This window comes from Anguilla anguilla, chromosome 12 (assembly GCF_013347855.1).
Source record: "Anguilla anguilla isolate fAngAng1 chromosome 12, fAngAng1.pri, whole genome shotgun sequence".
Classification (NCBI taxonomy): Eukaryota; Metazoa; Chordata; class Actinopteri; order Anguilliformes; family Anguillidae; genus Anguilla; species Anguilla anguilla.
Genome location: NC_049212.1, coordinates 9,379,720 through 9,393,712, shown reverse-complemented (window position 1 = coordinate 9,393,712; position 13,993 = coordinate 9,379,720). Strand labels below are relative to the sequence as shown.

The 13,993-nt window shown below is 46.8% G+C and overlaps 1 protein-coding gene across 4 annotated transcripts in view; it reads right to left on the bottom strand.

Annotated features, from left to right (window-relative positions):
* Positions 1–9,626, bottom strand: part of LOC118210026 (kinase suppressor of Ras 1-like) — a 46,654-nt gene extending 37,028 nt beyond the window's left edge. For 3 of the 4 annotated variants that reach the window (XM_035385844.1, XM_035385841.1, XM_035385843.1), the window contains exon 1: positions 9,142–9,625. In XM_035385844.1, the coding sequence (XP_035241735.1) occupies positions 9,142–9,354 (213 nt within the window). In that variant the 5' untranslated portion in view covers positions 9,355–9,625. Of the gene's footprint in view, positions 1–9,141 lie in introns of all 4 variants that reach the window. The other variant, XM_035385842.1, reaches the window with a different exon arrangement.
* Positions 9,627–13,993: the final 4,367 nt, after the last annotated feature.

The following is a 13,993-nucleotide window of genomic DNA, read 5'->3' as shown; positions in this document are numbered from 1 at the left end:
TGTCGTGACTGCCACCGACGGGTTCGCTTAAGGGTTCCCCCCCTCCCCCCCCCTCCTCCTCCATTCTAAATTTAAACAGAGTGGGGGGGGGGGGGCGGGAAACTCGCTTGAACTCGTTCCTGTAGCGGAGACGGTCGCACAGAAGGACCTGCGTCTCTTTCTTCCCCGGCGAAGCGGAAACGCGCGCGGGCGAACGGGTAGAACCTGATCCCCGGGCGGGCGGGATCCCCTCGCCCCGTTCGCGGCGCCCGCTCCCGCTCACCGCAGCCGGCTGCAGCACAGCGCAGAGCAGCCGCGGAACGATCACGCGCAGGCTTTCGCCCGTCCCCGCCCCAAGCACAGAGACTCCGATTAGGGGCGGGGACAATCTGAACGCAGCTTCCGCATCGGCCCGCCAAAACAAACGAGGCGCCGGGCTACGTAACCGCTCTTTACGCAAGCGCTGAACGAGGCCTTTGGGCTCTGACATCCAGCCACGTGCTGAGTGAGGCCTTTGGGCTCTGACATCCAGCCACGTGCTGAGTGAGGCCTTTGGGCTCTGACATCCAGCCACGTGCTGAGTGAGGCCTTTGGGCTCTGACATCCAGCCACGTGCTGAGCGAGGCCTTTGGGCTCTGACATCCAGCCGCGTGCTGAGTGAGGCCTTTGGGCTCCGACATCCAATCACGTGCTGAGTGAGGCCTTTGGGCTCCGACATCCAATCACGTGCTGAGCGAGGCCTTTGGGCTCTGACATCCAGCCGCATGCTGAGTGAGGCCTTTGGGCTCCGACATCCAATCACGTGCTGAGCAAGGCCTTTGGGCTCCGACATCCAATCACGTGCTGAGCGAGGCCTTTGGGCTCTGACATCCAGCCGCATGCTGAGTGAGGCCTTTGGGCTCCGACATCCAATCACGTGCTGAGCAAGGCCTTTGGGCTCCGACATCCAGCCGTGTGCTGAGCGAGGCCTTTGGGCTCCGACATCCAGCCACGCGCTGAGTAAGGCCTTTGGGCTCTGACATCCAGCCGCGTGCTGAGCGAGGCCTTTGGGCTCCGACATCCAGCCACGTGCTGAGTGAGGCCTTTGGGCTCTGACATCCAGCCGCGTGCTGAGCGAGGCTGAGGAGCGGGGTCAGATCGACTGCCTGTCACAGAGCTATTTCTACAGTTACAGAGCAGTGCGTAAGTATTTGGACAGTGACACTATTTTTGCAGTTTTCGTTCAGCACTTTGGATCGGAACCGAAACTATGAATATGAGGGTGAAGAGCAGACTGTCGACCCTTTTTATGCACAGTTCCCCCATTTTAGAGCATAAAATATATATGCACAAATTTACATAATCTTAAAAGTTGTCATATTCAGTTTGGTTGCAAATCCTTTCAATTTGATGGCTGCCCAAAATCTGTGACTCACCAGACACTGTCGTCACCAGATACTGGGTATCTTCCCTGGTGATGCTCTGCCAGGCCTATACTGCAAAAGCCATCTTCAGTTCCTGTTTGTTTCTAGGGCACTTTGCCTTGCCCTCAGCAATTGAAATTCATGTTCAATTAGATTCAGTTTTGGTGACTGACTTAGCCGGCAAAGAGCATTCCACTTTTTGGCCATGATAAATTCTTTGGGAGCAGGATGTCTGGTGTCATTGTCCTGCTGCAAGGTGAAGTGCTATCCAATGAGTTCTGAGGCATTTGGTGGGGCCATGTTCCACAGATGAGGTGGTTTGCTTTGGGTCGTGAGCAGTTCCTCTCTTTCTCCACACATTCCTCTTTCCGTCACTTTGGTACAGGTTAATACTCAGACAATTTTATAAATGTACCCTTTTAGCAAACTCTTAACCAGGCTGTTATGTTCTTGAGGCTTACCGGTGGCTTGCATCTCTGAGGTTATGCTGGCGTAGTCTTCTCTTTATTTTAGTCTTTGACACATCTATGCAAACATCCTGGAGAGTGTTTTGATCTGTTCGACAGCTGAAAAGAGGCTTTTCTTCACAACCGAAAGTATTCTTCGTACTCCACTACAGTGGTCTTCCATAAACTACCAGGTCACTTGCTACAGCTGAGCTCACCAGTGCGTTCTTGCTTCTTAAAGTAGCAAGCAGTTGATTTTGACATACCCAATGTTTTGGCTGTGTTTTAGATTGATTTATTCCGATTTTTCAGCCTTATGACGGCCCGCATTGACACTTTGCTGGCATTGACACTTCATGTTGAGAAACAAAAGCAACACACTCCAAAATTTAAATGCCACACCAAGAATCAACTCTAGACTTTTTGTGATCTTTCCTGTGCATAAACTAATGATGCAACAACACACAAGACACTGGCCAAGAAACAGCTGAGCAGCCAATTGTCCAATTACTTTCTGTCCCCTAACACAGACGCGCACACACACACACACACACACACACACACACACACACAGAGTGTATGTAGTGGATAGCAGAGGATAGGCTCTCACTTCAGAAGGATTAACTGTGGGAATCTGAACAGCTCTTCACTTTACCCAGAGAGCAGCGAAATCAGCACCCCCCCCCCCCCCCCCCCGCCCCCTCCACCACCCCCCCACCACCCGCCTCTCGCCTCCACCAGCGCGAAACACGAAGTGTGGAAGCGGAGTGCTTTTGGCGAGAGTCTGACACTCAGCTTGGCTGGAGAGCAGCGGCGGGAGTCTGACACTCAGCTTGGCTGGAGAGCAGCGGCGGGAGTCTGACACTCAGCTTGGCTGGAGAGCAGCGGCGGGAGTCTGACACTCAGCTTCGCTGGAGAGCAGCGGCGGGAGTCTGACACTCAGCTTGGCTGGAGAGCAGCGGCGGGAGTCTGACACTCAGCTTGGCTGGAGAGCAGCGGCGGGACCGGAGGGGAATTAAAGGCCGGTTAAACGGTTCGCCCGCACTGCCGACCTCAGAATGGGTGACCTCGCCGGCAGAAACGCGCGGCGGCGCACTCCTTCAACGGGAGAAGCACGCGACCGCCGTTTCCTGTCCCCGACTCCCCAGGAAGGAGGAAGACGGAAAAAAAAGAAACAAAACAGAGAGTTCACAGGAAGTGCCTGGATCTCTCCAGTGCCCTGCTTAACCAGCGTGTTCCGGCTCTGCCAAGTCATCTTTACTTTAACTACATTTCCCACAAGTACTCAACACACTGTACATTTAAAACTAAAGCAGCAAATCGGCAACAACACAACACCAAAAAACTGAAAATAACAACAATAATAATAACAGAACCACTCATTTAAGGCCTGTAGGATAAGTAGATGAAAGCAGTCATGGTGGGCCACAGGAGTGAGTTGAGTGGGTTTTGAGTCTTAATTTAAAAAGGCCAGCAGAACCTGCTTTTGCAATCGACGCAGGCAGAGCCATTCCAGAGGAGGGGAGCGCAGTATTGGGACGATGAGCTCCCAGGTGATCTTTTTATCAAATCTGGAGAGTGATAAGCAGCGTGCCGCTCAGGAGGTGTGAGAAGGCAAGATAGAAAGTGCCAATACATGTGTTACATACGTTTTAATATCTGTGTTACATAGACCAGTGGCGCATTATAATAATCTAAGCTAGAAGGTAGGCCAGACTTCATTGAAATGTTGTTTGCAGTCATCTATAATCGGGCATCGCACGACATCACTGACAGCTTTAGGGCTGAGAAACTTGGCCCAGCACTCCAGCCTCTCCGTGGGCTTACACACGGTCCAACGAGGCTCTTTAGGCCACCTGATAAAAATGATAAATCTCGTTTACAAAACCTAGCTGAAGGCATGCCCGCCTGTCTAGTTAAATATGCATGTCTATGGTGAATCCGGGCCAATCCAGGAACAGCAGCCAGCACTGGTATGCACCACCGGATCAAAAGCCAGGGCCTTCGCTAGACCCAAGAATCTATGCTGGACTTCTGATCAATCACATCAGGGCCCCCACCCCAAGTCCTGGTCGACCAGACAGTTCTTTATGTTTGTTACTTAGCACACAGCTGATCATCTAAAGCGGCCGATTCGCGCCCGTAGCTCAGCAACACTGATTTTCTCGGGTGAGGAGCAGTCGCTGATTTTAAGGCGAACGCAGAAAGGCCGCGAACCCCGTGACACCTCACGGCCGCGTGAAGTTTTTAACGCGAGGAAACCTGCCGCGCCGACAAAAACCCCCCAACAGACGAATAAACTCTAATCAAATCGTCTGCCTGTGAATTTCCGCTAGCATGCACACATCGGTTTCCTTTTCCTGACAGCAGACGAGGGGTCTAGAACGTGAGGGGAAGCGACAACAGTAATGTCTGAGGTACTGTAGAAGGGACGGGGGGGGGGGGGGGGCTTTCTGACCAGACAACGTCTTTCTCACCCTCTTTCTTCCCCACGGCGCGCAGGACTGCCTGCCGCCGTGGGCTATGCGTGGCAAATTGTGGTCACTCACTCACTCACTCACTCGCTCATGGACGACCTGAGAGGGACGTTTGGTGGGACGCATGCGCAGGTGCATCGCCCAAAATCACCACTTCGAACGGCACGAGATTTTTAAAGCACAGCTTTATCGCCTAATGTTAGTTTAGCTAACCCTAACATGTTATCGTTTCACCTGCTTTAGTTAACCTAGTTAGCGCATACCACCAATACAGATGTATGGGCACACGGAGGACAACAAATACCGTTACAGATGTAGCTAGCCATCGCTAGCCAGCTAGCTATATAGTTAGCCAAGTTTTACTCGTGTCACTTTGTACTGGTGCGCCGCGGGTCTGGACGGTTTCGTGCTCGCTTTCAGGAAGTGTCACATTCTACTGCGGCAACCTCAGACCCTTTTCCTTTCTCACGCCCAACATCTGATGACACTGACCAGCGAGTCAGTGACACATCCCACGCAACCATCCTGACGTGACAAGGTCTATGAAGAAGTAGGGCGACAAATAACAGCACCAGACTCCACATTTAAAGATCATAAAAACTCACAACTATCAGAGAGAACAGTAAAAGCAAAAGCAAAACCGTTTTCCAACTGTACAGAGACTCAATATTTTCTTTTGCTTAAACTGTTTATTTGCGCCTAATGTTGCCGCCCATTCCGCGTTTTTTTTTGTCCAAAATAGTAGTTTTTTTTTTTAACTATAAAAGCTATTTTCCAATTTTGCTCTGATGTTCCATGGATTATTTAGGATTTTGAGATTAACTCGAAGGACTTTCAACCCTGCTCTCTGCCCTGAAGCGATTAGACCCAGTTTATGTTAGGAGACGGTGTACTGGAAAGCAATACCAGGACATCATGTTCCAAAAGATCTGAGCCAAACCACTCCTTTCACAGGAAGACCAGGGGACAGCTTGCCAAAATCGTACATGTATGCAGAATTTAAAGGGACTTTTTTTATTAGTTTAGACAAAAACAGCAACTAAAAAACATAACGCTGAATTATTAAGGGCCAGTCTTTCCGTGCGTTTTCCTGCCGGTCGGGAAGTGGAACGGCATATTCAGACGGCATTCTGACCCCAGGCATTTCTTCATGGGGAGGGGGGGTGTCACAGACTCAGTATGGGGAGGGGGGGGCACAATCACCTACAGATTTACATTTTCAAATTTCACTCCTGCATAGCCAATGATAATACGCTATTTTAAGTAGAAAAATAGGGGTAGTACCTGGGCTGGCCAATCAAATCCCAGAGGTGGCTCAGTGCCACCCTGGCCACCCCATTGGTTACACCCCAGCCTGCATCAACCCAGGGTGCAAGTACTGATAATACCGCATTAGTGCTCCTGAAAGGAAACATTTTTAAAAGGATAAAAACAGCAAACAAAGGACCCAGAGCAGTGCATCAGCCTGTGTTTTCTTTTGTTTCACATTAAAATAAACGCTGTTTCGAAAACACTGTCGTGCTCACAGAGCCTCACCAAAACAGGTGTGTTAGAAAAACTCAACCCACAACAGAGGCCCCATTTTGGACAGCCATCCCAAAACCAGCTGCCACAGCCAATCGCTAATGCTGCCGCCCCTTTATTCAGCTCCCAAAAGTCACCCCTCACCCTGCATTTCTCTCCCCAATTAGCCAACTGTGTCTCTAAACTCAAAGCTGTGTCTCTAAACTCAAAGCTGTGTCTCTAGACTCTGAGCTGTGCCGCCTGTACCCCTGCAGCTGAAGCAACAGTTACTGCGATGCTGTCTCCCAAAAACTGCATACAGCCAAAAATGTATGCACTGTGAGTTTACACTCCAAGGTCCACCTGCCAACTTGCAAGGTTACAGTGCAGGAGGACAGCACAGCCAGAGCAGGCAGGCAGTATGGCAGGCCAAAATGTGCACTCCCCCCCCCCCACCACCTGCCCACCCAGGCTAAACTATGCACTCCCCCCAACCAAGGCAAAACTGCACCCCCCCCCCCCCCCCCCCCCCCCCCCCCCCCCAACCCAGGCCAAACTGTGCACTCCCCTCCCACCCAGGCCAAACTGTGCACTCCCCTCCCACCCAGGCCAAACTGTGCACTCCCCTCCCACCCAGGCCAAACTGACACTCCCTTCCCACCCAGGCCAAACTGACACTCCCCTCCCACCCAGGCCAAACTGTGCATAGCTCCACAGAACTCGCACCCCGTCAGTACTGGCAGGGTTGCTGACTGCTGGAGCCTGTCACTGCACTGAAAACAAGTGCCTCAGCAGGGCTGGGCACCCAGCGGCTGTATAGCTCTGATTATTACATTTTATCCACAAACACAGACCGGTTTGTGTGCTGAAGCAATTCAGCAGAAGTGCCAGTAGCCCCCAGCACAGTGGCAGACTATCACCTCACCTGACATGTGAACCTGCAACCAAGCTCTAACACTGACAATTTCTACGGCACACAGTGTTCTGCGGAACCCAAATTACAAGGGCAAGCACGATGAACGAGGAGTCCGGCAATCGCAGCCATGACTGCAGCTATAAGTATTAATGATACAGCAAACCAAGTTCTTATTTAACGCGAAATCACACGAAAAATACTCATCACTGGCTTCATTTAATATCTTTTTCTCCCAAAACAGACCAACACCATCCCAATCATGATTGATACAGCCTGCATGTGAGATAATGGCACTCAAGGGTTGATGATAATGATGTGTGGGATGATGATAACACCTGTCCACACTCACGCATTATGCAATTAGCAAGAGTGACTAAACTAGTGACAAGAAAAAGTATTTGCCCCCTTCCATATTTCCTCTACTACTGTATTGGTCCCGTGAAAACTCATCCATAAAGTCACAAAAGACCCCAGAAAAACATCAAAAGAACAGCAGGCCCCTCTAGCCCCAGCTAAGGTCACTGTTTGGGACTCCACAATCAGAAGCAAGAATCCCATTTTGGCCTGAGTAAAAATGGGATTCATGGGAGAGTAGCAAGGCGGAAATCATTGCTAACCAAGAGAAACATCAATGCTCGTCTCACATTGGCAAAAGAAAGCACCTAGATGATCCACAAGCCTTTTGGGATAATGTTCTATGCACAGATGAGTTAAAAGTGAAACTTTTTAGAAGACACAGGTCCCATTATGTCTGGTGTAAAGCAAATACAGCATTTCACAGTAAGAACATCATACCAACAGTCAAACATGGTGGTGGTAGTGTGATGGTGTGGGGATGCTTCGCTGCTTCGGGACCTGGACGACTTGTCATTATTGAAGGAACCAAGAAATCTGCTTGGTACCAGAAAAATCTTAAGGTGAATATCTGGTCATCAGTCCATGAGCTGAAGCCTAAACATAATGGGGTTATGCAGCAAGTCAATGATTCAAAACACAAAAGCAAAAAATAAAAAAAATAAAAAATAAAGTTTTTTTATAGTGGCCAAGTCCTGAACCCAAAAGAGATGCTGTGGCAGGAACTGAAATGAGAAGTTCCTGCTTGAAAACCTTCACAATTGTTTGAATTAAAGCAGCAAAGAAGAGTGGTATAAAATTCCTCCACAGCAATGTGAAAGACTGATATCAGATTATAGGAAGTGTTTGGTTGCAAAAGTTGCTGCAATCAGCCATTAAGTTTAAAGGGGCAATTACTTTTTCACATGGGTAATATGGGTGTTTGACAACTTTTTCATTAAATAAATGAATAATAATAAATAAAAGAATGTGTTTTTGTTTACTCAGGTTCCATCTGTCTAATATTACATTTTGTATAAAAATCTGAAACCATTCAGTGTGACAAATACAGAATAATAGAGTGAATCGGGAAGGGGGCAAATACTTTTTTTCACTGCCCTGTACATTAAGCTTGTGCAAGCTTTGTTTACATTTTCAAAACGTAAAACACATCACTGGACTAAGTGATACAGAGTCGCTGGTTGCTGGTTGCTGGTAGCACACACGTCGCAGTCTTTGTGGCAATACGTGCACGTGCATCTGACGCACATGATATGAAACGCAGTATGATCAATGCTCTTCAGCTACTGACACGTTTCATAATCCTAATTTATACAGTCAATTCGCGTAGCAATGAGCTAATTTGAGCGAAGTTCCTCCGTGGGTAACATTTATACTTTGAATACCGCTGTTCAGACGTCAGCCCAAGATAGCGTCTTCATAGGTGTTTACCTATTGCAGGTGCACAAATCATGTGCGGTTTGTAGCTTTAACCCCCCGGCTCCCAGTTCCAGGAAGTAGTCAGTCGAGAAAAATTTGCTTTTCCTGACAATCATCCTTGTCAGGACAAGTCATACTGAACGTCGATGCAAAACACAAGGCTGGTTAAAAAAACAATGAAGAATGCTGAATTCTGAGCTCTGCACGTGCAATGTCATGCAATGTCCATATGCTTGGTGCTTTTGCCGGGGGGTGGGGGGGTGGCACAATATATGAACGGGACTGAGGAAACGAAGCATTTTCAAATATTTTGCCGTTAGCACAGAGGTCAGAAATTATACCCAGGCCTAGAAGCTTGCAAAACTAGGGACAGCAATAACCGTACAGTCCCCGTGAGCAAACACACACAGGCTACATAGGCTCTCAAAAACTGCTGCACATAGTCGAACTTCTTCGTGCAGCTCACGGACATATAACTGCAGTCCCTTATATACAACGATGAACGTTAAAAAGATAGCAAGATACACTCATCGATATCAACAAAACACACAGCCAAGACAGAGTAAAAGCTGTTCAGCCTATGCAAAGCACCATATGCTATTTTGGCTCCGATCGCTTATCTGCCCTTGTCGCCGGTTAATTACCTCTAAAGTGCGTATCTCTTGTTGGGTGAGGTCGTTTGTCGCGGCGCATTTGGTCCGGAGTCCTTGTAGACTGGCGATTGATATTTCGATTAAATTCTGGATAAGTTCGCATTGCTGTAGCGCGGCCGTCGCTGCGCCGCCGCCACCGCTTGCCCGACCCGATAGTTCATCACTTTCGACCATCCTTCGCCCTTTGCCAGAAACGTTATCCATTCCTCGGCATTGGGCACTGCTTGGGGGTGTTTTAAACGGCAAATGTTAAAAATATATACACACGCGAAATATGCATGGCAGTAAAGGATAAATAAAACATAGGCTATTTTCTCCCTGGCAATTCGCATCCAGCTGGAAACAAAATAAAATGTGTACGGCCGGCTGACTAAAATATCGAGCACCCAACAACCTGAACTCCGGCAGTATAGACTTTAGTGTGCTCGTTCCGCCGTTTCACTGCCGCTCTCACACAGTGGCAGATCGCGCATCAGCTTTTACCGTCTGTCAGCTGTTAGTAGCATCATTTCGCGCGGTGCATTCTGGTAGATGAAGTTCTTTGGGACTCACAATATTCCGAAGAAAATGAGAAAAATTACGTGTTCGACTCCATAGCACAGCTTGTCATCGCTGGGTTACATTTTTATTTCGAATCAGGGTTAAATGAATACATAGCAAATACTGTTCTAAACACACAGAGCTGCGGTTTCTATGAAAGTGTAAACGGAAGGCTCTCTCCGCGGAATTTTGGCTTGATTCTGCAGCTATAAGTTGATAAACCTGTAAGAAATCTGCTTCGCGGAGAGAATATTGCAGCTATGAAGAGTTTCGGAATTCAGGAATTCATTAGAGATTCAGGATTCCAGAATGACTGCTTAATCGCGCATCTCCCAGTAAACACAAAGCATTCTCACAATGTTGCTGCAATGTAGTGGCAATGTTATAACATTGACAAAACATTCCAGTAACATTGCGAGAACATGTTTTTGTTAACAAGCTCCCCTTTTAAAAGCTCTATAGTTATGCTGCGTATATAGTGAGCTCCATAATAACTGTGACAAATAAATGTTATGTAAATTAAAGTGGTCATGTTTAGTACTTAGTCACAGATACTTTGCATGTAGTGGCTGCTTGAAGTCTGTGGCTCATAGACATCTTCTCTGGTGATGCTCTGCCAGGCCTGTACTGCACTGTACTGTTTCAGGGGCTAGTTGCCTTAAGTGTTTTCTTCATCATATGAAATGCACGTTCAATTGGATTCAGATCGGGCAACTGACTTGGCTAGTCAATAATTTTCCAGTTTTTGGCTTTGCACTATGTTTGCAGTATGCTTGCCTTAGCAGTATATTTGAGATCATTGCCTTGCTGTAGGATGAGTTTAGAGGCATTTGGTTGAACCTGAGCTGAAAAGAGGCTTCTGTACCCTTCAGAATACACTCTGCTGTAGCTATCAGCAGCTACATCATCAATGAAGACAAGTGAGCCAGCACCTGTCCACAAGAGCTTTTTGCAGAACTCTGCAGGTTCTTTTAGGTACTTCTTAATTAATTTAAACCTGCTTTCGCATCAAACTAGTGTTTTGCATCTTGTGGCCATGTATAAAAAGTGCTGTCATTTTTACATGGTGAAACTAAAATATATAAAATATCCTTTAACAAAAGCTGAGGATCTGCACTTTAACCACACATGCATTGTTTGATGACAAATGTAATATATATATATATATATATATACACACACACATAAAAATTACGTAGCTCACTGTATTTGTTTAGTTTTTTTTTCCAATCTTTTTTAGACTGTCTAGATGATATAGATGTGGTAAATAGTGAAACAATATTTGGAAGGTGTCATTGACGTCACTCTTCAGGGAAAATATTTAAGGTAAGCAATGCAAAATAAACATTGACTGCACACTGCTGCTGCTGTATGCATGTCAGGAGACCCCTCTCACTCTCACTCTCTCTCTCTCTCTCTCTCTCTCACTCTGCCTCCCCTTATCCCTCTCTCCATTCCTGTGTTCAGATTAGAGCAGCAGTTCTCTTGTGCGCCATAACCATGTGACAGGAAGCTCTCCGATTTGTTTAGCTTTCATGCGCAGTTTTCCCATGATGTCATCAGTCCTAGACCAGGAGACTAAACTCAACAACAGACCAACACGGGCAGAAAACAGAAAATCTGCCAAAGGTGTAATTTCCTGTGGAGGTGTGATTTCCCGCAAACACCTCGCCATTGAAAAGGGCTGAAGTTTGTGCCAGGCCTGCTGATCGCCATCTGTCAGCAGTTTTATCCGCAGTGTTGTCTGTGCAGATCATAATCTGGCCTCTACAGTGTTGTCTGTGCAGATCATAATCTGGCCTCTACAGTGTTGTCTGTGCAGACCGCAATCTGGCCTCTACAGTGTTGTCTGTGCAGACCGCAATCTGGCCTCTACAGTGTTGTCTGTGTAGACCGCAATCTGGCCTCTACAGTGTTGTCTGTGCAGACCGCAATCTGGCCTCTACAGTGTTGTCTGTGTAGACCACAATCTGGCCTCTACAGTGTTGTCTGTGTAGACCGCAATCTGGCCTCTACAATGTTGTCTGTGCAGACCGCAATCTGGCCTCTACAGTGTTGTCTATGTAGACTGTAATCTGGCCTCTACAGTGTTGTCTGTGTAGACCGCAATCTGGACTCTACAGTGTTGTCTGTGCAGACCGCAATCTGGACTCTACAGTGTTGTCTGTGCAGACCGCAATCTGGACTCTACAGTGTTGTCTGTGCAGACCGCAATCTGGCCTCTCTCTTTATCTGATATGTTCTGCCCATGTACTGGGCCCATTTCTTTTCTACACAGACACAGACATACAGCCAGCTCTCAATCTCAATCTCAATCTCAATCTCAATCTCAATCTCATTCTCAATTTCAACCTCAATCTTAATCTCAATCTAGAGATGCACGTCATGCACACACATACATTCACACACAGCATACACATGTACAAGCTTACACACACAGACACACATGCACTCACACAAACAACACACAGACAGACAGTCAGACGCACACACCTAACATCCCTTGCTGCCATTTTCATCATATAATTTTCTTTTTTAACTAATCTATAATCTAGCTTTCATATTGTACATAGTTTTATTTTGTAACCTCTGTTTTGGTGACACAAGTGCCTATATTTGACATGCCAATAAAGCACTTTTTAAATTAGAAAATTTGAAATTAAGAGACAGTGAGAGACAGAGACTGAAAGTGTTCTGCACATGTTTGTGCATTCTTCACCAAAGGAAACGTGCGAGGACACCCTTATTTGTCTATCCTTTAATGTGGCAGCTTGTCAAAAACCTTTATGAGTTTTCAGATGCACCCAGAGTGTGCATATAATTATGCAAGTGACTCAGTTCCCTGCATCATATGTGGAAATTTTTTTGTGATGTCACTTATGTCAAGACCAGGAGCAACACAGGGGCACAATGGACTCCTGGTTGAAATGCAGACCTGTCAATAAGTGGTAGATCCACTTTGTTTAGGGGATGTCTGAATTCTTACAAGCAGATTGCTCTCTTTTTGTTTCTTCATCTCCTCTTCTTCTCCCCTTCTTCATTTCCTTGACATGTCCAGAAGCCAATCAAGAAAAGGAAGCCAGATAACGAAAAGAGGGAACCTGATTTGGATGCAGGAAGGAAGGAAAGATCCACACATTGTATGCCAACAGATGGCCAGTCTGAAAAATAACAACAGAATATTTATTCAATTTGATAAGCTCATGCACGAAAAGGAAGAAAACATGCCAAGAAAAAAAAAAAGAAGCAAACAAACAGACCCATCACCAACTGATTATCAGAAGTTCTGGGAACATACGGCTGGGCACCCATTAAAACCCATCGCAGTGCGTTCATCCAAGCACGCCAAGCATTTCAGGGACCACTGGTCACATGGCACCACAGTCCAACCCCAGTCAGATTAGAGAAGAGGTGACCACACTCTGGAGGACACACTCTCACACTGAGACTATGGAGGACACACCAGGGTCTCTCAGCTTGCCACGCGCAGTGGAAGAAAAAAAAAAAACTTTTACTACCAAATCTAGGACGAAAAACCATAATAGGGTTTCTTTTTTTTTTGTTGTTGCTTGTTTGTTGTTTGGCTTATACCAGAATAACCAGGAAATAAAATCCTGTTTGATAGCATAGCATTTTCAGTTTGCTCTGGCTGTGATCTGTTTATCCAGGGCTGCCATTATGCACTATGCTACACGCCTGGTAAGCTTTGCGGCTGTGCCTCATACGTGTATTCCCACTGCGTGAGGTCACACATTTCCTAACGTATGAGCGCTCATAGTAGCTGCACTGCAGCGAAGGGGGTGGGGTCAGGTTTGGCGAATTTCTGAAACAAACCCAGATGACACATTTCTCAGGAACCCAGCAGAGTGGTGGTTTACTACACCATGATAATTCATCATTACCACTCCCATGACTATGGCTGTGATTATTATTATGCATATTAATAGTGCAGTAAAAGTTGTCACAGTAACTATACATTAGCAGCAGTAGTAGTGGTAGTATTAGCTGTACATTAGCAGCAGTAGTAGTGGTAGTATTAGCTGTACATTAGCAGCAGCAGTAGTGGTAGTATTAGCTGTACATTAGCAGCAGCAGTAGTGGTAGTATTAGCTGTACATTAGCAGCAGTAGTAGTGGTAGTATTAGCTGTACATTAGCAGCAGTAGTAGTGGTAGTATTAGCTGTACATTAGCAGCAGCAGTAGTGGTAGTATTAGCTGTACATTAGCAGCAGCAGTAGTGGTAGTATTAACTGTACATTAGCAGCAGTAGTAGTGGTAGTATTAGACGTAAACGTAGTGGCTG